General features: G+C 37.9%; 1 protein-coding gene and 1 pseudogene across 2 annotated transcripts; both read right to left on the bottom strand.

The window, feature by feature from the left end:
- Positions 1 to 5,892: 5,892 nt before the first annotated feature.
- On the bottom strand, positions 5,893 to 10,528 carry LOC149181785 (galactomannan galactosyltransferase 1 pseudogene; annotated as a pseudogene). Its single transcript, XR_016257035.1, has 2 exons — positions 6,698 to 10,528; positions 5,893 to 6,591 (listed from the first exon to the last, which is right to left on the bottom strand). The product of XR_016257035.1 is annotated as a galactomannan galactosyltransferase 1 pseudogene (transcript).
- A 134-nt stretch (positions 10,529 to 10,662) lies between these two features.
- On the bottom strand, positions 10,663 to 12,237 carry LOC149181784 (galactomannan galactosyltransferase 1-like). The gene has a single exon (XM_089416694.1). The coding sequence runs from the start codon at positions 12,027 to 12,029 to the stop codon at positions 11,046 to 11,048; it is 984 nt and encodes a 327-aa protein (XP_089272820.1). The 5' UTR covers positions 12,030 to 12,237; the 3' UTR covers positions 10,663 to 11,045.
- Positions 12,238 to 25,029: the final 12,792 nt, after the last annotated feature.

Raw genomic sequence — 25,029 nt, 5'->3', positions numbered from 1 at the left:
GGTGGATAATTATAGTAGAATTTGTAGTAGCCAGTTGTGAAATAGTTTTGATGATGATGGTTACCTTGTAGCAGGCACCGCATCCGGTTCCATTTCTGTATAACTGAGCGACAGCAGCTACATCACCTCCATTCATATTTCTGCCAAAGAACCCATATCCACACGCTCCACCGGCACAACTGCAGCAAAGGAAGCCTCAGCTCCTCATTTAGACAACCACTGGCGCAATCGTAGCAAAGGAAACAACCTCGTGGTTCAGACAGTTTTAGGACAGTTTCAGGAAGAGGCACAGACACATACACCTACATCCACCTGTAACACATGCACACATACACCTGTGTGCACCTGTAACGCATGCACGCAAATAAAATGTAGCTGCCTGCTACAGTCACATTATTTAATACCCCATTGTTTATGAGTTACCATTTAATGCTTTCGATTAATACTAGCATTAATTTACCAATTTCAGAATGCCAAGCAAATGTGAAGCAAAGATATAAAAATAGCCTATGGTTTTGCCTCCCCGCCTCGGGAAGAGGCCAAATAAGGTAGGGAAAAAAATACACTATCAAATATGCAGTGTACTTGTAAAAACTTTGCTCATTTCTAAAAACTTTGCTCATTTGTAATTGTAACCAGCTTAAATTAATGTTAAAAAGCCACAATTCGATTACTATAGTAGGGACTAAAAAGACAATCAACCCCATTCAAATGGTTTTTTAATAAACTTAAAATTATTTTGATACGGTCTATCTTGATATTAAAAAAAAAACCAATGAATCCGATCCAAATTGTTATATATGAAACCTAAACTTTATATTAATACTCTATATCAATTGGTCCACTATTTTTCTGCTGAAAAGGGGTTATATCCATTTACTTTCCGAGGGATTCATTTATCCATAAAATGTTGTCTTAGTATTGGCAATGTAAATACATCATTTCTCCATACAATGTTTAACATGCGAACACATCATTTCATATTTGAAAAATATTATAATTAGTTACTAACACAACCACAACTAATAATAAAAACATCATTTCATATTTGAATAATATTATAATTAGTTACTAACACAATCACAACTAATAATAAAAATAAAAATAGGTAATTACTTTTTATTTATATAAATTTTAATTTTAATAATAATTAATATCAATATTAATTATTAAACCTTAATGTTAATATTAAGTTTTATTATCAATTTTAATATTATTATTATTATTATTAATTTTAATAACATTATTATTATTATTTACTAATTTTAATTTAATAATAACTATTATTAATTATTATTCTATTTAATATTAATACTATTAATTAAAAATTAAAATATAATAATAAAGGTAGCATGTGTGCAAAATATTCGACATTGATAATGATATCACATGAGTATTTTAGAATTCAAAAGCAGAACACAAACCAATACTTCTTAATATTAATATATTAAACCTTTGGTGTGTATACGAATTTAATATTTAATGGAGTTATGGCAGTAAACTTACCATACCAATGATTGACACATTAATAGTGGTGGAGTCTCTGTTGTCATAAGATGCAGACAATTTTTCGACATCAATTCCCTTTGACATTGGACAGATTCGAGCCTTCACTGATTCCCCTTGACACTGGCATTCGACAAATTCCAGCCTTCGCTCCTCCCTCTGATCCATCGCCACCTCCAGCACCATCCGTACAAGGTGATTATCATCGTTATCATCTAAAACCATCAAAACAAACCACGTGGAAATTTTAACACCATTAAGAAAAGACTGGATCTCTTTAATTAATTAATATTGCAAATTAAGGATTCATCTTAAAGGATTTAAGCAGACTAAGAATATACCTATACTGGATGATGTCTTCTCCCTTTGGCAAAGTCCCTCACAAGGAACGAAGATCTAGAGAACCTGAATATTGTGGCATCACTGAAGCACAGGAGACCAGAAAATGATTTAACTGGAAAGGAGGCCTATTCACAGGCCTCTTTCCTCTATGGTAGTTCTCCCAATAACCTTGCATGCTCAAAATAAGTTGTTGCAGTCCCAGCTTTTACCTACCAAACAATTGAAGCACTATCTATGGAGAAAACTGAACACAAAAGATTTATGATTTATGATTTCATTCCATATACTGAGATTTATATATAAAGCGGGCTCTAGAAACTACAATGAGTTCATTGACTATTATTATTTCTTACCTAAACTTTCCAGCTATTAATTTTTACAGAGAATCTAGAACAATGATCGTCCTCATAGGAACAATGGGTGTGATTATTATTATTATTACACCTACCCGTAATCACAACTTATATGTTAATTAGCATGTTGGTCTAAGTCTCAACTAGGCTTACAAACATGATTCAAATATTTCATTCTGACTTTCTTTGCTACAGTATATTGATCAAATTTTTTCTTGAACTTGTTGCTTCAAACTTCTTTCTTCTTGTTCTCACTCCAAACAATGAACACTCAATATTTCTCCTAGATGCAACTAGGATGATGCCAATGCATTTCAATGTTATATTCTTCGAGTTTTTAAATATTGTTCAATTGACATTACAACTAAGTTATATTCTTCGAGTTTTTAAATATTGTTCAATTGACATTACAACTGAGTTATATTTTTCTTTTTCTTTTGCTTCTTCCTAGCTCCTACCAATACCTGCACACTTGTAAACATTAGTAAGATTTACACAATCATCATAATTTGAGTTCTTTCCAACTTTATCTCTTTCTTCCTCTACCAAATCGTGATACTCAGCTTCATCTAGCACATGCAATTTATTTGCACCGAGTGTTACTCTTCCACTTAACAAATCATCCACAAGTTTCTTCTTTTGCAGCATTTGTATCCAATCTTCACTTGAAAAGTTTTCATTGTCATATAGTGGTTCATAGGTTGGTGCACATTCATCATTAAATACTGCAACACAAGGAATTTCCTTACTATCACATGTTACTCTATTCTCATCTACCTCCACCATTTTAGTCTTCTTAATCCAAGTTATGATGCTTTTAACACAATCACCAATTTTAACAACACTTTCATCAACTCCTCTCGTTGTACTTCATTTCAAAAATAATACCAAAATATTTTTCCATTACATACTTCACCAAATTCATGCAAAATACTAGACATGATGTTTTCAAAGTGTTGATATAGCTTCATTTCAAAAATAATACCAAAATATTTTTCCATTACATACTTCACCAAATTCATGCAAAATACTAGACATGATGTTTTCAGAGTGTTGATATAATAAGAAGAAATGCTATTGCACCTCTACTCTTATTTCAGAGATTTATAGAAGTTTCTTGAACAAATTACAATAAATCTACTCAACCAAATAATCCTTCTATTTTCATTAAAAATTTTACCTTAAAAAAAAAACAAAAGTAGAATTAATGTTTCAATATTACACTCGTTTCTTCAAATTCTTCCAACTGATCCAAATCTATATTTAGATTTATGTCTTCAGACATGGGTGGGTTATATGGCTGGACATATTTCATATTTATAATAATAAAAGTATTATAATTTTTATTAGTTTTTTTATGTGTTGTTTTGGAATATTATTATAATCAATTTTTTTATATTAATATTAATGTTGCTCACAAGACTAGTTCACCTGGTCAGCATCTTCACAATGCACATTTCCCTTGGTTTTTTGAGCCACATATGTTGCTTCACACATGTGCGTTGTTGCTCCTACTCCACTTACAGTCCTCACCACACGAAGTCCACGCTGGCTGCAACAAGCTTTCCTTCTCCGCTTTCAAGGTGGTAGCAGAGCTCCTTTCGATGGTGGCCTTCAAATAATATTCGACAACTTCGTCAGATCCCGTGATCATCAACGTTCTTCTACAATTCTCCAAAGACATCGTTTTCAACAACACTACTCAAACCCAAAATGGAGACGCCTTTCAACAGATCGACGCTCTGCTACACATGCAACAACAATCTTTCCTTTCTCGACAGATGGAGCAGCTCTCCTTCTTCACACAACATCCGATCTCACGAAAAAATGACACAGACTCTTCTTTAAGGATCGACTGGTACAATCTTCCAATAAATTCAACTGCAGTAAACATTCAACTCTGTCTAAGATTATGACAGAGGAAAACATGCAACTCTCAATGGTTTCTTTCTCTGTTGAGATCTTCCACGTCGGCTCGCTGATCCCTCTTCCACGCGGGCTAGAGGCTTACACTGTATCACAACTTAATCACACCTACACGGGATTGCTTCACCCTTCGATTAAAAAGGAAAACCTTGGCAAACTTCCTTACATAGCTCCTCGCCACGCAACAAGACGTATCCGCCACCTCCACGTAGTGGCATACCGCAACTTCTTATGTGGATCACTTCATGCCATGCTACACAGGCTTCACATTCCAAGCCACACACATTTTACGAATCCACTTGTCTCCACAACAGGAAACTAGCGAAACAATCGCGCCATCCACACGAGCACATCAAGCTCGAGCACACCAAGCTCGACGCTCAGCTCATCGTTTCGTGCGATTTCTGGCACAGTGCAATAGCTTTCCGCACACAGAGAGACCGCAGGCACAGAGTCACTCTACTTCCAGCCTCACAACCCTTAGCTCTTAGTCGGCTCTTAAAGAACATTCTCCAACAGCAGGACATGTGCCCTTCACACCACCGAGGGCTCATGACGATGGCCACCAAGTCCTCACGACTTTAGCTCTGATACTATATCTGAGGAGAAAATTGAACACAAAAGTTTTACAATTTTATTTCACATATTGAGATTTATACATAAAGTGAGTGGTACAAATGGAGTTGTCTAGTGACTTTTTGGAGATTCCGGTGACGGAATCCGGCGGAAGAAATTGAGGTTAAATTTTGATTTGTTGCAGTTAAAATGGTTTTTTAACTGCATAATTGGATTCAGCACCCTGAAAAACCCATGGGACGCCTTGATTGTGCAGAAACTAGCTATCAAACTTCCGCTTCCAATAAATTGCTGCCAGATTTTGACTGGAAAAACCCACCGGAAAGGCTTCCAAAAAATCTCATTATAGACAACTTCGGTAAAAACTACAGTGATTTCATAAAATAATATTATTTCTCATGTGAACTTGCTTACATTAATTCAGACAATATCATTATTTCTTACCTAAACTTGTGGAGAACAAACAATCTAAAACCGCCATCCCATCATGAAAACAATGATCATAATTATTATTCTAACACTATCACAAAATTTGAAACGATCCGATCTCAGAATAACAATCTCAGAATAGTAAAAACTAGCATTCACCTGAAGGAAACGCCATAGATATTTCCAATGGTACTTGCATACAATGACACTTGCATATGTGTTTGGACTTTGCACAAGTTTGAGGCAAAGCAGTTTTCCCAGGCTTATGACAACCATTTTGTATCTTACTAACACACTTTGATTCTACTTCATAAAAATCTAACTTCTTGAGTTGAGATAATCATCAAAACTTAGTTGGTTTGCATGGAATCTAGTCTTCAGCAAATGCAAATTGCAGATTGGTAGATAAGAGGGCATATGACCTATCCTTGTTAATGGGAGGATACTCAAATATACAGCCATGCCCATTGTGACCCTTATGGATCTTTCTTTTGTTTTCTTCATGTAGTTGTTGTATGTGTATATAATGGACACTCTCGTGGAGCATTTTGAATTGTATCGAGTAAACATTTTAAGATGCACTTATTTCAAGACCCGGGAGATGTTGGAGAGTTTTGAACTCGATATGGTCATCATTAGGCCCTCTCTACATGTTCTCCTCTGTGACAACTTTTTCAATCAATTGAAACAAGGCAAAACAGATTGCAAGCCAGAAGCATCTTTAATCCTATTTTGTAGTCTCGTTATATAATGTGTTTCCCTTTACCATTCATTTATCTCAATCTTTAAATTACACATCATGATTTATCAAATCGAAAATCATTCTGAACCATGCAAGCTGTAAAATTCATCCCATTCATTTTTAGTACATAACAAAGTCACCTATGGAGGCAAGATAATTTCAACCACTGATGCCACATCCTATTCTTCAAGACCTATTTTTCGTGTACAGGAAGTGGATCATTAATCCATATAATTAAACCCTTCCCGAGGCACCTTACTGAATAGATAGCATATCTATAGTGGGCACACTTCGCCGGCGTCCAACTTCTGACTATGGGACATCATATTGTATCACATTCAAACATTACTTCTTTGTCTCAAGTACAATAATATATACCCATGATCTGTATCTCTATACGGCAGAATCCAGATAAATGTATCGATCAAGATATATCGTGGTGTTTGGAGCTCTGTGAGACTCTAGAACAGTTGGGCCCTTGCTCTGTTTTGGTTGTTATCTCAGAAGTCATGTTTCCCACATATCCACAAATAGAAATTAGACAAAAGTTGATAACAAGCATTAAGGACCAGAGCATGCTCTTCATCTGAATTTATGGATAACTAGTACCTGTATTCTTTCAGATGTTGCCTTAGATCATTTTTTAGCTGGGTGCCCTCCTCTGCATCCTGGCGAGTTACTTGTGATTCAACTGCCACAGTGTCTAGTGAAGGATGCCTGATTAACCAAAGGTAAGACGAATATCAAAGTCATCCATATGAGAAGCAATTTTAGGAAACAAAAAGGCACTTCAGTAATCATTGAAGGACTACAAAATATCTACCATCAATGAAAGACAGGCCAAGTTTTTGCAATTCAACCAAATGACCAGATGCCCACAAATCTCAGTTTCAGGACCGTTATTCTCAAACGGAAGGTCCGTTTAGGGACCATGTAAAGAGAAGCCAGTGTAAAAGTTTACGAGAAAGCTATATTTATTGTTGGTATCTTTCATCTCCCTTGATGACCTTCGGCTCTTCTCTAAATGAGTCTGATCTATGAGATCCTCTATCAGAAAGTGTGTTTGAGCCTTTACTGGCACTAATGCCATGATCTGATGTTTCTCTGCTAGTAGAGATGCCATTGTATAACCTTCTGGAGTTTGTTGGTCTCTTTTATGGCATTACTTTTGGGCTGTTGCTTCTTTAAAGACGATCTTTCTGGGGATGCATTTGGTTCGAGTTCCACCACTTTCCTCTTCATTTGATCTCTCACGGAAATATGACTTGGAGCTTCTGTAGACAACAGCAGAATCTTCAAAACTTCATAACTACTAACAATAGTTTGGAGAGGTCTTTGTATCCTTCTCATTGCTTCCTTTAAGCCATTTTATAGAAGCTTCATTTGCGCTTCTGCAAATCACCTAAATTTAATGAGTCACTTAATGTTTATTAATTTTCCTTGAAATGTCTTTGGAACCTAAACAAAGTAATACATGGGATTTTGAAAGCTTTACTGTTGGCAAACCAAATTGGCCAATTGGACTTCCTACTTCTATTAATTTTTTCAACTAGAATACATGCCTGATAATCCATGCTTTGTTTATCCCTCAGGATCTGCAACTACCGTTAGTTACAGAACGATGTTCTGAGTATTATGAAATATATGAGAAAATAAATTGCAGTGAATAATGAATTTGGTTTTATAGGGCGATTAAATACTCATTCTATCCATAATAAAATGGGCCTCTCTCTAGTATCTTTATGATCTTTATGGAGTTATTTATGCTAAATAGTAGCTAAAATTTAATCTAAAATCAATAGATGCCATAGTTTACTACTACAGAGAGGAATTTTATGAATCGAAATGAATTGGACTATAAATCTATTGATAGAATTGAATCGGACTAACAGCTACAGATTGAAGCTGAGGCCTCCGAAATCCATAAATCCTGAGCACCTGATCATCTGCAAAATCCAGAGATCTCTCCATACCATTCCAACAATCTTCTGCCTTGTATATGGGGTTATGGTTCCCACTTCAGGGCTGACACCCAGTGAAGTGAGTCACAAATGGCCTCCTCTCTAAAAGCCCAGCCCAAATTTCCTTCAAATAACGCTCTCACTTTTCTGCATACAGTGTGGCACTTTTCTCAGCATATCTGCGCCTCAGCTCTGGATGTTTGGCATCCATGGCATGATATATCTTACTTACATTCTCAAAATTCCCAACAATTTCCAACCAATAATACTGGAAAAAGAAAAAAAAAGTCATTCTCAATATAAATCATGCTGGTCCATTTCTTCTTCTCTTTGATCATAAGATAAATATGTGCAGACTGGTCATCAGATTCAGTTAAAGCTCTGTCAGGCAGCACATCAGTTAAAATCTTAGCAAAGGACTTATACAGAGGACTCTGAGGCCCCATCACAACCCACCTTTCCATGAAATACATTGACCATTCACAGTTTCGCGTAAGAAAAACCCCTGCATTGATTCCCAACCAGCTCCTTTTCTTATAAACATTTTGCTCCCATCCATGGATTATTAAATTGTAGTCCTTGTACTTGTCCAATGCGTGCTCAAATTCCATGTCTGTGATCACAGCATCTGAGTCCATCCACCAAGCTTCAGGGTGAGCCACCATGGCTGCCCTAATCAAAGGAATTTTGTCCCAGAAAGTGAACATTTTATGATTAAGGAGGATTGTGTTGTAAAACATGTCCAAGAAATGGATTTTGCAGTAATATTGCTTGTTCTTGAAGCACCTCAGAAGCAGATGATCCCCAATTGGGTTCTTGCAGGGATAAGGCTGTGAGCCTTTCAAGACCAAGATACGAGGCCTCCCTCCTTCTGCATAGTTCTTTATATGAGGATGGGCCTTCAACCATTTTTGTCTCTTGAGGTCCCAGTTTTTTACAGTGCTCCCCACAGTGTAACTAAAGTCAGAATCAACATAGAAATTATCAGAACTTTCCTCCCACTCATCCATTGACCGATACAAGGATTCCTCTTCTTTCTCATTCATTTCATGTTCATTGCTCTGATTCTGTTGAACAACAGAACTCACATTTTGATTCTGTTGAATAGCAGAACTCACATTGGTATCGTCAAACCTCTGGATCCTGAAATTCCATTGTGCTGAAGATTGTTTTGCTTCAATTGTGACAGCTCTATAAGCAATTCCATAAGACAAAATTCTCCATAAACTCCAATAGAGTACCAGAGCAACAATGACGAGTGCCCAAAACACCAAAAAATCACAAAGTTTCCTCGTCTGCACCATATTGGCAGACATAATTTCAAACTGTGAAGCTTTCACCATGAACCCTCTATTTTTCATGTACAGGAAGTGGATCATTAATCCAGATAATTAAACCCTGCCTGAGGCACCTTACTGAACATATATCATATTTATAGTGGGCACACTTTGCCGGCGTCCAACCTCTGACTATGGGACATCTTATTGTATCACATTCCAACATTACTTCTTTGTCTGAATTACAATAATATATACCCATGATCTGTATCTCTACACTGCAGAATCCAGATAAATGTGTCGATCAAGTTATATCGTGGTGTTTGGAGCTCTGTGAGACTCTAGAAGACTTGGGCCCTTGCTCTGTTTTGGTTGTTATCTCAGAAGTCATGTCTCCCACATATCGACAAATAGAAATTAGACAAAAGTTGATAACAAGCATTGAGGACCAGAGCATGCTCTTCATCTGAATTTATGGATAACTAGTACCTGTATTCTTTCAGATGTTGCCTTAGATCAATTGTTAGCTGGGTGCTCTCCTCTGCATCCTGGCGAGTTACTTATCAATTTTTAGTTGGGTGCTCTCCTCTGCATCCTGGCAAGTTACTTGTGATTCAACTACCACAGTGTCTAGTGAAGACCGCCTGATTAACCAAAGGTAAGACGAATATCAAAGTCATCCATATGAGAAGCAAATTTTCGGAAACATAAAGGCACTTCAGTAATCATTGAAGGACTACAAAATATCCACCATCGATGAAAGACAGGCCAAGTTTTTGCAATTCAGCCAAGTTTTTGCAATTCAACCAAATGACCAGATGCCCACAAATCTCAGTTTCAGGACCATTATTTTCAAACGGAAGGTCCGTTTTGGGACCATGTAAAGAGAAGCCAGTGTAAAAGTTTACGAGAAAGCTATATTGGTATCTTTCATCTCCCTTGATGATCTTCGGCTCTTCTCTAAATGAGTCTGATCTATGAGATCCTCTATCAGAAAGTGTGTTTGAGCCTTTACTGGCACTAATGCCATGATCTGATGTTTCTCTGCTAGTAGAGATGTCATTGTGTAACCTTCTGAGTTTGTTGGTCTCTTTTAACCCTTTGGATGGAGGTTTCATGGCATTACTTTTTAAAGACTTGATCTTTCTGGGGATGCATTTGGCTCGAGTTCCACCACTTTCCTCTTCATTTGATCTCTCACGGAAATATGACTGGGAGCTTCTGTAGATAACAACAGAATATTCAAAACTCCATAACTATTAACAATAGTTTGGAGAGGCCTTTGTACCCTTCTCATTGCTTCCTTTAAGCCATTTGATAGAAGCCTCATTTGTGCTTAGCAAATCACCTAAATTTAATGACTCACTCAATGTTTATTAATATTTTCTTTGAAAAATCTTTGGAACCTTTACGGTTAGCAAACCAAATTGGCCAATTGGACTTCCTACTTCTATTAATTTTTTCAGCTAGAATACATGCCTGATAATCCACGCTTTGTTTATCCCTCAGCATCTGCAACTACTGTTAGTTACAGAATGATGTTCTGAGTATTATGAAATATATGAGAAAATAAATTGCACTGAATAATGAATTTGGTTTTACAGGGCTATTAAATACTCATTCTATCCATAATAAAATGGGCCTCTCTCTAGTATCTTTATGGAGTTATTTATGCTAAATAGTAGCTAAAATCTGATGTAAAATGAATAGATGCCATTATTTACTACTACAGAGAGGAATTTTATGAATCGAAATGACTTGGACTATAAATCTATTGATCGATCTGAATCGGACTAACAGCTACAGATTGACGCTGAGGCCTCCGAAATCCATAAATCCTGAGCACCTGATAATCTGCAAAATCCAGAGATCTCTCCGTACCATTCCAACAATCTTCTGCCTTGTATATGGGGTTATGGTGCCCACTGCATGGCTAACACCCAATGAAGTGAGTCACAAATGGCCTCCTCTCTAAAAGCCCAGCCCAAATTTCCTTCAAATAACGCTCTCGCTTCTCTGCATACAGTGTGGCACTTTTCTCAGCATATATGCGCCTCAGCTCTGGATGTTTGGCATCCATGGCATCATATATCTTACTTACATTCTCAAAATTCCCAACAATGTCCAACCAATAATACTGAAAAAAATAGTCATTCTCAATATAAATCATGCTGGTCCATTTCTTCTTCTCTTTGATCATAAGATAAACAAGTGCAGACTGGTCATCAGATTCAGTTAGAGTTTTGTCAGGCAGCACATCAGTTAAAATCTTAGCAAAGGACTCATACAGACGACTCTGAGACCCCATCACAGCCCACCTCTCCATGAAATCCATTGGCCATTCACAGTTTCGCATAAGAAAAACCCCTGCATTGATTCCCAACCAGCTGCTTTTCTTATAAACATTTTGCTCCCATCCATGGACTATTAAATTGTAGTCCTTGTACTTGTCCAATGGGTGCTCAAATTCCATGTCTGTGATCACAGCATCTGAGTCCATCCACCATATCCACTCAGCTTCAGGGTGAGCCACCATGGCTGCCCTAATCAAAGGAATTTTGGCACAGAAAGTGAAAATTTTCTGATTAAGGAGGATTGTGTTGTGAAACATGTCCAAGCCACGGATTCTGCAGCAATCCTGCTTGTTCTTGAAGCACCTCAGAAGCAGATGATCCCCAATTGGGTTCTTGCAAGGATAAGGCTGTGAGCCTGTCAAGACCAAGATACGAGGCCTCCCTCCTTCTGTATAGTTCTTTATATGAGGATGGGCCTTCAACCATTTTTGTCTCTTGAGGTCCCTGTTTTTAACAGTGCTCCCCATAGTGTAACTAAAGTCAGAATCAGCATAGAAATTATCAAAACTTTCCTCCCACTCATCCATTGACCGATACAAGGATTCCTCTTCTTTCTCATTCATTTCATGTTCATTGCTCTGAAACCCCGTGCAAAAGCTACTCAGGTGGCTCAGCAAAATAGGAGAACCTCAGCCGCACTGTTGAAGGTAGGCGCGAAACAGAGGGCAGCTACGGTTCAATCCCCAGCCTCTCCGCTTCCCTAACCCTGGAATAACCAGCTACAAATATTAAGTTTCTAGGGTTTCGCTGCTCCATGAAAAATATTAAGTTTCAACTGTTATTTTTTAGTTATAACTATATTTTTATTAAGTGTGAAACAGTAAATAACAGTTATAACTATATTTTTATTAACAGTGTCAAACAGTTTAATCGTCTAACATCATCAGATCGGACGAATCATAGTAAAACAACTCATACAAAAACGCCTTACCGTAATTAGAGATAATGTAATTAAAATGAATCATAGTAAGACAACTAATACAAAAACGCCTTACCGTAATTAGAGATAATGTAATTAAAAATTGTAATTTATTATTAAAATAATAACGTAATGAAAATTGAAACGAAACGATTTCGGATACTAAAGATTACGGATAATGTAATTAAAATTTTTAATTTATTACTAGAGAACTAACGTAAAAGATAAAGAGAATGAAATAAGTTTTAAGGATTTATGGCGCTATACGAGTAAAAATATCCTATCAAAATGAAATCAGGACTATACACTTCATTTATTTTTTCAAAAGAATATTATAAATTAATATTATATATCCACCAATTTAATAATAAAAAAATTAAATATATATTCAATTAATTGTTGAAATATATTTAACTGAGTTTTTCGTTTTAATTTATTATAAAGATTCTAAATTTTATGGAAGTATAATATTCTGTCCAATTGAATTTAAATTTATAACTTCTTAGAAAAAAAATGCCATACTCTTAACCATTAACCGTCACCTGAAAAACTGAGTGGTTTTCGTGGGCTGTTTTGTCAGTTTTGCACGTGAGTGCATGTTGTAACGGTAGGGGCAGTGGGTTTGCACGTTCCCGGGTTGTTTTCGAATTTGCGGAGCTGCAACATGCTCAGCGTATTCAAATTCATGGCGATTAATCAAAAATGATTTGATGGTTGTCACTCTAGTTTTGAAATGTATTTGTAATATATGTAATAAAAATAAAATCATAATACTTCTATAGAAAACTAACCCCATCCATTAAAAAAAACCATCAAAAATACGAAAATCCACTCGACTTAAACACCAAAAATGATTTAAAAACTTACATTATCTAGATAATCTTCGGCAAAATCACATAATCAATCTTTTGTCGACGCGTTTCGAACCAACCAGTGTGGTTCACTTGTCCTGACGATGAACCACACTGGTTGGTTCCAAACGCGTCGACAAAAGATTGATTATGTAATTTTGCCGAAGATTATCTAGACAATATTATGGATCACAGAAGTCTAAATTCCTTAACTTACATTACAACAAATTTCAAACGTAGAAATTTCATACTCTATTACTTACGCTAGCCAAAGTTGCCTTTGCATATCCGAAGTTATACCTTACACGTCTACAAACAATCCCTATCTCAGCGACTTTCATATCGACCGTTCCAAGTCAGCTTTCTGTCGACCAACGAGGCGAATTAAAAGGAATCCATGGTGGATTCAAACTCCACGTGCTAATAACCCGTTGTCGTTGATTGGACGCAATTATTCTAAAAGGAATTGGTTTTAGTGTGAGTTTTTGGAAGTTTTCATAGTGGGTTTTTCTTATCAAATTTCATTTTAGATAGGAATTTATTGAAACACAAGTTTGATGGGAATCTATATAGTCAAAAAACTAGTTTAAATAACACAAATCAAAATTTCACCTAAAATTTTTCCACAATCACATTAAAAACAACTCCATTCTAAAAAAATAAAAATTTACTTTTTTGAAAATAATTCGAACGTGTATTTCTCATTTTTTTAAATAGCCTAAAGTGTACTATACACTACTCTTAAAAATACTATAAAATAAACTATTTTGTTTTATGGGTGAATTGGTGAGTATAAGATATTAGTGTTAGTGATAAAGTCAAATTTGAAAACTTTTAACTAAAGTATGCAGTTAATTATTTTATTAATTATTTTATGATTAAACTCCAAAATGTTTTCAAAATGGCAATTTAAAAAATACATTAATTCGTTTTATGTATGGGAAGAAAAAATATATATAGTTAAAATTGGTGAGTATAAAATATTAGTTTTTTTTATGTTTCAAACTTTGTGCTATTAGTAAAAGATAATATTTACATTGATAGTATAGATTTTGGAATCCAAAAAGACTAACGTGGAGTATTATCGTTCAACCAAGCAAAACAAAAACTAAACACTATGACTATGAAAGCAATAAACCAAAAATTAATATCATTTACATTCATAACCTGCACTTATGACAAAATCTTGCAACATAAACTTAAGAGCTCAGAAACTTGAACCACCTGTTGTAGCGGCTACAACCACCCTCCAAAATTTTGTCTTCTCTTCATTTTGGAGCCTCCCTCCTCGAAATCATAGCAGTTATCCTACAATGATCAGGTACTTGTGTTTATTTGATTTCATCTTATGCTTAACAGCTTGTGTTCTCTCACTTGTCCCGTTGGTCAACCACAAGCTAACCGAGCACTTGGTTCACATCCAGTGAATGGGCTGTCGGGCAAAACTATGCAATCCTAGAGGGAAGTTTGTTTTTCTCTCAGGAATTGTGCAGAGCAACCCAACAGATCCCCTACACTCAAAAATTGCGTAGAGCAAACCAGCCAACACTGCTCTCAAGAATTACGAAGATTAGGCCAGTCGACACCAGAGCAAGCCAGCTGGCACTGCTCTCAAGAAATGCGCAGAACTGGCCAGCAACATTGCTCTGCAAAATTGCATAGCGCTGGCCAGTCATCCAGGCCCACTCAGCTTAGAAACAACGTATAATATTTTCCCTCAGTGACTATCTGTTGCATGTGCCGAAAGGTTGCCCGGTTCCATCTAGAACTGCGTAATCCTTCTTACATGTCGGGCATCTTTTCCCAAAAAAGCAAAGAAGAAAAAAGCAAAAAAGCATCCCTATATTTTAGTGATTTATTTTTAGCTATAGGAGTTACATGCAAATTCAATTTTAGAAACTCCCCACCAAGTGTCGCTTTTTCTTACATTTTTGGCATGCGCATCATAAACCCTAAGTTCGACAAATCTATTTAAGTGATGCCTTAGAGCTCATCCTTCACATTCGATATTGGAGCTCTGGCATTCCCGAGGCATTTAGGAACCTTCGACATAGTCGACACAACTTTTTCGGGTAAGTTTTGCTTTTCATGCCTTTTGCGGCTTTTTATTTTTCAGCTTGTATGAGTGTTGTTTCTCTTGTTTTATTAAACGACCACTGGATTTTCAATGTGTTTTAGCTTGTAGAAGTGTTGTTTCAAGTTTTTCATTACCTTTGCTTACTATCGCATGCATAACATTGTTTATGCACTAATAGTTGTCGTTGTGATGACTCTCTTCACGAGCTTCTTGGTTTTGCCATTTGATTGATTTCTGCACTTGCCTAAATTGTATGCATGTCTATTCACTTATATATGCACCAACTTTGCACAAACATTCATTCCTTCGTGTTTTCAAGTTTCCATTGGGCAGATCTGGGTTGTCTTGGCCTACATCTTGTTTCTTCCAGCATGCTCTGTGCATTCCTGTCTTGCCTCCAGGAATTGCGTAGAGGCTATCCACACTACCTCCCAGTTGTGCTCTACGCAATCCTGGGAGGCAGTGCCCCATTCTTGCCCACTGGAACTGTGTAATGTACAGTTCCAGCCAGCAACCTAGCCTGACTGATCTACACATTGCGCAGTTTCAGTGAGCAGTGAGCCTCTCTAGACTACACATTGTGCAATTCCATTCAGCAGTGAGCGTCACTAGCATCTAAGATATGCAATGCATAGCTCCAACTAACAGTCTCCCAGCCTCCCAGAGTCAATGCTGCGCAATCTTGCCCAGCGATCCCTAGTTTGTTGCCCTATTGATTCTCAAGTTGCTTTACGTTTTTAGCTAACATTGTCTTGTCGTGAGTGTCCTCTCTGTCTCCAGGTACCACAGGGTTTTCGAGCAACTTCTCAGAAGTGCATGTATCATGGCCTCTAAGAGAGTTGGATCAAAAGACACAGTTGCATTAGGGGAGTTTTGAAGTCTAAAATGCGTCTCCTAAGGAAATTATAAAATAATAGTGGAAATAATAAAATAAGATTATATTACATCATCAAATTTTAGAGGGAAAAAATCAAGAAATATTTTTTCAACATGTATTTTAATCTCCCTATGAATTTACTCAAATTTTGAGCAGAAACACTCGTTGGATGCAAAATTTTATTCCTCATCCAAGGAGTACCCATTTTGCATACTTTCGATGGACCCTACTACATGAAAATGAGAAATACATGAAAAGTGTGATTGCAATCACGTTTTTTCATGTATTCCTCATTTTCTTGTAGCAGGGTCCATCAAAAGTATGCAACATGGGTACTCCTTAGATGAGGAATTAAATTTTGCATCCAACGAGTACTCCCACTCAAAATTTGAGTAAAAATTTAAGGAGATAAGTTGAAAATACAAGTTCAAAAAATAGTTTTTATTTTTATTTTTTATTATATATTTTTACTTTTTTACTCCAAAAATGGTGAATCATCCCCCATGGTTGAAATCATCATCTTGAACCCTCTTGGTTCTTATAAAGTTTATTTTGGTTGTACATTTTTCTTAGGAGGCCCATTTTAGACCTCAAAATTCCCCTAATGAAACCAATACTAGAAATGTGGTTGAGCAGGGGTCTATGAGCTTGCCCTTGTACATAGACACACACTCGTTCATTGAGAAAGACATCAAGATCACATGGCAAGACATCAACACTATATTCGCAGGCAACTTGGAGGAGAATATGGAGGACCGAAAGGTCTATGTCAATATTCGTAAGTCAAGATTGTATAAGGTTGCATGCAGGTATCCCACCTTCCCATAAGCAAATGTGATCCACTGGATTGTCTCACACACTGATCCTGAGACGATGATACTAAGCAGTGCGAGTGGAGTAGATTTTTCTTCCTTCAAGATGAAAGATTATTATCAGATGTACCATTTGTCGTAGTCAATGAACGGGATGGATGCACCATTCTACACTCCCAACAATAGCACAAACACAAGAGACATCTTGAAGTGTTGAGTAAAGGAGCCATTAGATTTCAAGATGGCACCCAACCATATAGACAAGACGAAGACACTCAAGAAGGCATACCAATTCTTGGTCATCTTCGCATGCCACTTGTATGCCAAGAAAGTACGAAGACCTTCCCGTAGAGTTGGCTTGCTATGTTGGATTAGCTAGCAAGCAAAGGCAAATCTTTCAACTGGTCTGACATGTTCGCTCTCCAGCTGAACATGCATGTAGCCAATGACCTAAGTCCACCCAAGGATCAGCAAGCAAGATTCTTCATGTTTGCCTACCTTCTCGATGCAATCTGTGCCCGTAAATGGTTTCTTGGTATGGGTTTGGCATGGACACCTTTAGAGAATGTTGTGAATGTATATTGCAACTTTATCTTAGAGTGCAACTACCGAGGAGTCAAGGTTGGACTATCTGACCACTTCATCGCCCCTCTGTACATGATGATATTTGAACAAGATCTGCCTTGCATGTCCCAGGTAGCAATGGAGGCGTTGCTAAACATTTCCGATTGGTACACCTCACCACATGGCACCTTCATCAAGATGTAAAATGCATAGAAGGCTCTGCATGTGTTGCTGATGTTTTCCATGGACAAACTAGTCATGCAAGAGGTTTCATACCACATCTTGACAGGGTTATTAGCTAGATCGCATAGGAAGAAGAAGGCACCATGGCCTACACTTCCCTTGTGAATTAGGTTGTACGCGATCCGGAGTTAGAAAAAAGCAGATGACGAGGTCAAGAACTTCAAGAATTTTAAGTTCGGCACCAAATTTTTCAATCCGTACGATCCACATGGCTTATGCAAGGACCATTGTGTGAGAGTGTACTATTCTTGGATCCGCGGGGTGTGTCATGGGCTAGAGGAAGACCCATGGAGATATTGGTATAACTCCTCTAGGCTCAATGAACCGGTCAACATGGCAGTCGAGTGGCTAGCAGCACTCAAGGCAGCAACACCACAGGGAGTAGCAACAACAACAACAACAAGAAGCAACAAACTTGTTCAAGACAAAGGCAAGAGGAAGATTGCCAAAAGTAGAGAGACAGAGAAAAACTACAAGTTTAAGGAAGACCCACTTGGGGAAAGAGTAGATTTTGAGATAGATGCAAAGAGGTGACAATGCAACAGGAGAGTACCAAAAGAAAGAGGGAGAAGCAAAGACTGAAAGAACCAGAGACGAAGTTGCAGGAAGTAGAGCAGAAGCTCAAAGAATAACAAGAGTTACGCAAAAGAGAGAAGGAAGCGCATTATGAACAGGAACAGGGACAGAACAAGAGGAAGTGTAAGGCGCATAGGCAACAAAAACAGTGTCAGTATAGGTTGAAGACTCTAAACTAATAGCATATGAGGAATAGGGTGAGTAGTTGTAGGAACAGGAACTTGCTCCGCAAGATGAACCGATGGTAGAATATATGGACATGGAGATGGAGCAGCCGGAACAGGATCAGGACACTGAACTCATGCCAAAAGAAACCGAGGTCACCCCATAGGGTTCACCAGCTCCAGCAGTAGAGCAAGTCCCAAGTGAACAAGGCGATACCATTCTCCTTGATGATAATATGGGAACATTTGTGCACAAAATTGCCTTTGACGAGTCACAACACAAAGTTGTACAAGCACGTAGAATGCACACCCCAGATGAATATGCATCACCTCTCCACTTTGAAGAATGGGTGATTGTGTCAGATGTGTGAAGAAATCTAGCTACCTTGGGTGATGCTACAAAGGCTTATGTTGAATCCACGAGCTCGAGTGTGAAGTTCTTGATAGAAGAAAACAAGTGCATGGCTAAGGCATTACAAGCAACCAGGTAGAGAGAGGAACAATCAACAGGATCCGCCAGGGTAGAGATGAAGAAAGCGATACTTTTCGAAGTATCGACTCTTGAGACAGTCACATAGAGACTGTATGACATGTTCATCATTGTGCACAAGGAAATAGTCCATATACATGGTCATCAGGAGCGCTGCACCAAGATAACACGAACACTCACATATATATATGCCTCTTTTGATCATGTATAGACACATATAGTGAGGTATAAGGGAGCCCCACTTCACTTACACGAGATGATGAAGTTGCAGGTAGAGTTGGATAAACCACGCATCAGGAGTTTGATCCGGAACTATGAAGAACTCCCACCACTCATCACTAGTGTTGAGGCTTCGTACACATGGTTTTTCAGGAGTTTGGATGTCATGGTGAGAAAGTATGACACCCCGTCGATTGGTACACTCACCAAGGCCAAAGAGATGAACCAAAGACTAGAGCTTCACGCGTACTTTGATAAGTTTATGCTAATGGACACCAATGTAGATAACATGCGGATGTGCATTGCCAGTATGGCCTTTCTCAACACTAAGCTACACATGTTACATGACAAGTTGAATAGAGGTTTGAAATCAACATACCTAGAACCAATGGAGGCAAGAATTTGTTTCCAGGGATACATCATCAAAGAGTATGCGGTCACCATTGCACACTATAAAGCATGGCATCAGTTCATCATGGAGGATCACCAAGAGGATGTTGATGAGTTGGTCTTTCTACAGTAATCCGAGTCTTAGTGTTGTCTTGTCTTTCTGACTCAAGCCTATTTTTGTCCCACGTGGGTATATGTGGAAAATGTATTTTTGTAAACATGATGTAAAGTTAAATTCCAAGTGTCACTAGTGGAATGTAAATAGTCATATGTAATGTAACGAGTTATGGAATGAAGTTGAAGAGTCATGAGGGTAGTCAAAGAGTCTCAAATGGGAATGTCAAGGGTCACCCCACCCTTTGTTATAAATAGAACCTCATAACTCATAGAACGAGATTTTGGGAGCCAATCTTCTGTTAAGCATTGCTTAGAGAAGGGCTTGGACAATATTGTGATGAGCCTTTGCTTCTCCACAATGGAGATCGAGTACATATCTTTGGAGGAGAAGGCAATGTTGATTGTAACGTTCCACTATTGGGGCTAACAGTTGTCATGGTGGTATGGATGCATGGAACTTTCACTTTTATATAATATAACATAGTCGACACTTTTTCATGCATATGTTGTTATTTTAGTTCGACTATTCTGGCTACTTTAGCAATGTATGTTATCTAACATATGCATTTTTGTATGAACTATTTTGTATATGATTCTATGAATCTTGTTGAAGTCATGTTGTTGGTTTAACCCATCACTTTGGATTGTTGACTATTCTACTTTCTAGCTTGTGATGTCATTCATCTCGTGTGTTCCTTTCAGGTTTCGTACTATTACAGGATTCTAAGGGACACACTTCCTTCCCCCCCCCCAGCCCCACCACCCCTAGTGTGTTAGAACCTCCCCATGCATCTCTCTTAACTCATTGCAAGGTCACACATTTGCTTCCGACAAAGATATCACGCTTACTCTGTGCGCTATCGTAGTCAAGGCATAACTTTATTACCCATTGCTAAGACTCCTACTCCAAATGGTCTGAGGTCTAGTTTGAATTTATTACCGAGGGGATCCCCTGACATGTTAGCGAGTCCAACACTGTCAAAATTTCTCGCGCTATAAGGAGGGCCAGATGACAAGCTGAGTCCTCAAAATATGTTTTGAATCCATGCACATCTATCATGACTTATGTTATAGTTCACCCTCCGAGATGTATGTCTTATGGAAATGTGTTTGAAGTCTCGAGGGAGTTCTGGGATCTCTTGTCACAATACACATATGAAGGTGAAGGCAGAATAACTTGGCCTAGGCATAGAGTTTCTTTCGAGGATCTCTATGATACCTTGGAAGACCCTGAGGATTATGTGGCCTGCTCATTGTTCGCATTCATGCTTCGAGGGAACCCATTGCAATGGTGTGTCACATTGCTTGATAAATCTATTCACTCTTTCAACCAATTCGTTGAAGAGATAGACTGTGCTTTCCATAATTTTGACGAAAGCTCATGATGAATCCTTGTTGCAATTTTGTGAATGTTTTTGTAATCTCGCATTTCAATTTGCAGAGGATGGAATTGATTGGAAATTTCTTTGTGAAAGATTTCACTTTCTTCTTCACATATCTAAAAATCCACAAGTGTTAGAACCGTTCAAACCCATCCCATCATGCCTCGGTGTTAGAGACACTAAATCCAAGGAAGAAAAGGTTGTTGTCACAAGTGACTATTTGTCCTCATCTCATCAAACAAATCTAGCCCCATAGTGCGAGGTGGGAGAAGGTGTGCACCCATCTGTTGAAATGTCACATCCTCCCACCCCACCTGCTCTTGATTTCTCCGTAGATTTGGCTTGTGAGGTTGTTGGTTGTCACTTGGAATTATTTTTTCCTCAACCTTTGTCCCCACATTCTATTGATCCTACAGATTGTACTGTCATGTGTTCTTCCGTTCTAGACTCCACACTTGTTGTTCTCGAGGATCAAGTTGTCGACGGTGTTGGTGTTGGAAAGCCAACATGTGCTATCATTTATGATGAGTATGTGTGGGAATCTAAAGAAGAGCCTGCGATGAAGGATGACCTCCTTCTTTCCACATCTCATCTGATTTTCCCTGACATCTTCGGTGATTCTGCCATTTTTAATTTTCCATGTGAGAATTCATTCCCAGATGTGTCTACTTCTGATCATTCATAAAACACACTGGATGTCAGTCTGTCATTGCATAGTAGAGAGGACACATTTGTGTTTGCAAATCCACTCAATATTTCATCTTTCATTTCCAGAAATGTAGAGGGTGAACATTCTTGCTTCTCATCAACCCTTCTATACGATTCATCAGATCATGAGGATGCTGATGAATTTTTCAATTTTTCTGATTGTGGTTGTCGTGATCTCTTTCCTCCCTCGTTTCATCATGATGATAATTCATTAACTGTTGATATTTCTAAGCCGCCCCTCTTCGATGATCTATCTGTTGATGAAGTGGAAACCCCACAAGTTGTCGATGCACTTTAGCCCGAGTTGATGGTTATGTCAGGCCCTCGCTGTCTCGAGGTCGATTCCACTTCAGATCAAAAATTTGTTGAAATAAAAAAGGCTCCTCATCACTCTCTTGTTTACATTGAAGATCAATCTAGTTCACATCCTCCATCGGAATCACATGATACTATTGCTCATGCATTGGAGGAATCATACACAACGAGCACTCTTGCTAAACATAAGTTGTCTTTCTTTCTTATGTTTACTCATTTTTCATGATCAAAAGAGTGTATGTGCTTATTGTCTACTCGCATTGTGTTGCATACCCGTGATAGGTCCGCAAAATTTTTATCTTGCGCTTTTATTCTTTTCTTTTTATGGACATTTTAAAACTTGGAGCATGTTGGCCTTCACTGTTATATATTTCATGTTTGTTGGTTTACATTCTTACCTTTCTCGTAAACCATGCCTTCACCAACATGGGTCAACCAATGCGTTGATGGTTGCATTGGAAATATCACTTTACGTGAAGAGGTCCATGGACTGTTTAGTTTAGGAGTAGGAGTAGTGCTTGTTTCCTTGTTTCCTTTGTTTTCATGCTTTCTTTGTTTACTTTCTTTGCATTGCTTATTTATTTTCTTTGCCTTTATTTCATTTACTTCTATTTTTTTCTTGTTTTTTTGTTTTTTTGCTTATGCACCCATAGGTTTAGTTTCACATGAAACTGTGTGTGGCTCTCGAGATAAGAAAGGTAAAGTACAAGGGCACTTGTACATCTATCAACACTTGGTTATCTATTTTCCTCTCTCTTTATGAAGATCTTGTTGTCTTGAGTTGATGATATCCTAATGGAAAATATGTTTGGTTCAGAATGAATCTTGGTGGAAACACAACGCTTGCACTTTTAACTAGTACCACCTACTCTAATCAGTTCTTCTGGGTTAACCCTTCTCAACTCAGTCAAGTAGAGTAAGGTGAGGGGGAAAACCTTAACAAGTATTGTCAGAGGTATATATAAAATATTTCTCTAAAGGGACAACCTATTCTGCTCTCAATAAGTTGGGATCCCACTTTCGCCTCTGAAATAAATAAGTGCCTATGCACGGTTCTTTGAAAAATGAAAAAAATGAAAAGTGAAAAAATAATTAAGGTGAAATAAGATAAAGGCTTCTTGTGAAGAGAGGTGATGCAAGTAACTCTGTTGGGATACTTACTAGGCTCGCTACAGTAGAGAGATACTTGTGTCCCTGTGTGACTACGTCGGGGTACTGTCAAGGCCTGTTGGTAGTGAAGCAACACCAGAGATGAAACTAAGACTCTGACATCTATATTACTTTTGCACCAACATTTCCCTCATCCCTAATTGAAACAAATCAACTGACTTGGCTTGGTATGTGTGTTGACCGATCAAGAGAATGGCAGGGACTGTATCTTTAACTCAAGCTTAGTGTCGAAGCCATGATGATCAAAGAATCAAACAATAATTTTAGAGGAGTTATACTTGATTTTCGTGAACAAGGTCCATACAGAGAGTTGGAGTTCTACAAGTGTGTCACCAAACTTGTAGTGGTTACAACCATCCTCCAAAATTTTAACTTCGATTTGTTTTGGAGCCTCCCTCCTCAAAATCATATTAGCAATCTTGCACTAATTAGGTACTTGTGTTTATTTGATTTAATATAACGCTTAACAACTTGTGCTCACTCACTTGCCCTGTAGGTCAACCATAAGTTGATCCAGCACTTGATTCACATCCATTCAATGGGTTTTCAGGCCAAACTATGCAATCTTGGAGGGAAGTGTGTCCTCCCCTCAGGAATTATGCAGAGCATCCCAACTGCTTCCCTACACTCAAAAATTTCGTAGAGCAGGCCAACCGACATTGCTCTCTAGTATTACACAGAGTAGGCCAATTGACACTACTCTCAAAAATTATGCAGAACAAGCCAGCCGACATTATTCTCCATAAATGTGCAGAACTGGCCAGCAACACTGCTCTGTAAAATTGCACAGAGTTGGCCAGCCAGCCAGACAGACTCAACCCATAAATAATGCAGAAGATTTTCCCTTAGTAATTGTTTATTGCATGTGCCGACAGGTTGCACGGTTCCCTCCAGAACTGTGCAATCCTTCCTTGCACATCACACAAATTTTCCTGAAAAATCAAAAAAGAAAAAAGTGAAAAAGCATCCCTAGATTTTAGGGATCTATTTTTAGTAGTGGGGGTTACATGCAAAGTCGATTTTAGAAACTCCCCACCAAGTGTCGCTTTTTCCTAGACCTGTGGCATGTGCGTCATAAACCTTTAGTTCACTAAGTCTATTTAAATGATGGCTCAAAGCTTGTTCTTCACATTCAATCTTAGAGCTCTAGCATTCCTAAGGCATCTAGGAACCTTCGGCACAGTCAACACAACTTTTCTAGGTAAGTTTTACTTTTCATGCCTTTTGTCGCTTTCTCTGTCACTTTTTATTTTTCGTCTTGTATGAGTGTTGTTTCTCTTTTCTTATTAAACGACTGCTAGTGTTTCAATGTGTTTTAGATTGTAGAAGTGTTGTTCAAGTTTTTCATTACCTTTCCCTAGTGTCACATGCATAACACTGTTTGTGCACTAATAGTCGTCGTTTCAGTGACTCCCTTAATGAGATTCTTGGTTTTGTCATTTGACAAATTTTTGCGCTCGCCTGAATTGCATGCATGTCTATTCACTCAGATATCCAACATATTTTCACACTCATTTAGTCCTTCACATTTTCAAGTTGCCATTGGGCATATCCGGGCTATCTTGGACCAAATCTTGTTTCTCCCAAGATGCTCTGTGCATTCCTGGAAGCCAAGGCTCTGCCTTGCCTCTCAGAATTGTGTAGAGGTTGTCTGCACTACCTCCCAATTGTTCTCTACACAATCGTGGG

This window comes from Pinus tabuliformis, chromosome 3_2 (assembly GCF_031772625.1).
Source record: "Pinus tabuliformis cultivar Carrire ecotype Pingquan chromosome 3_2, CPIR1, whole genome shotgun sequence".
Classification (NCBI taxonomy): domain Eukaryota; kingdom Viridiplantae; phylum Streptophyta; class Pinopsida; order Pinales; family Pinaceae; genus Pinus; species Pinus tabuliformis.
This window is presented reverse-complemented; position numbering and strand designations above follow the sequence as displayed.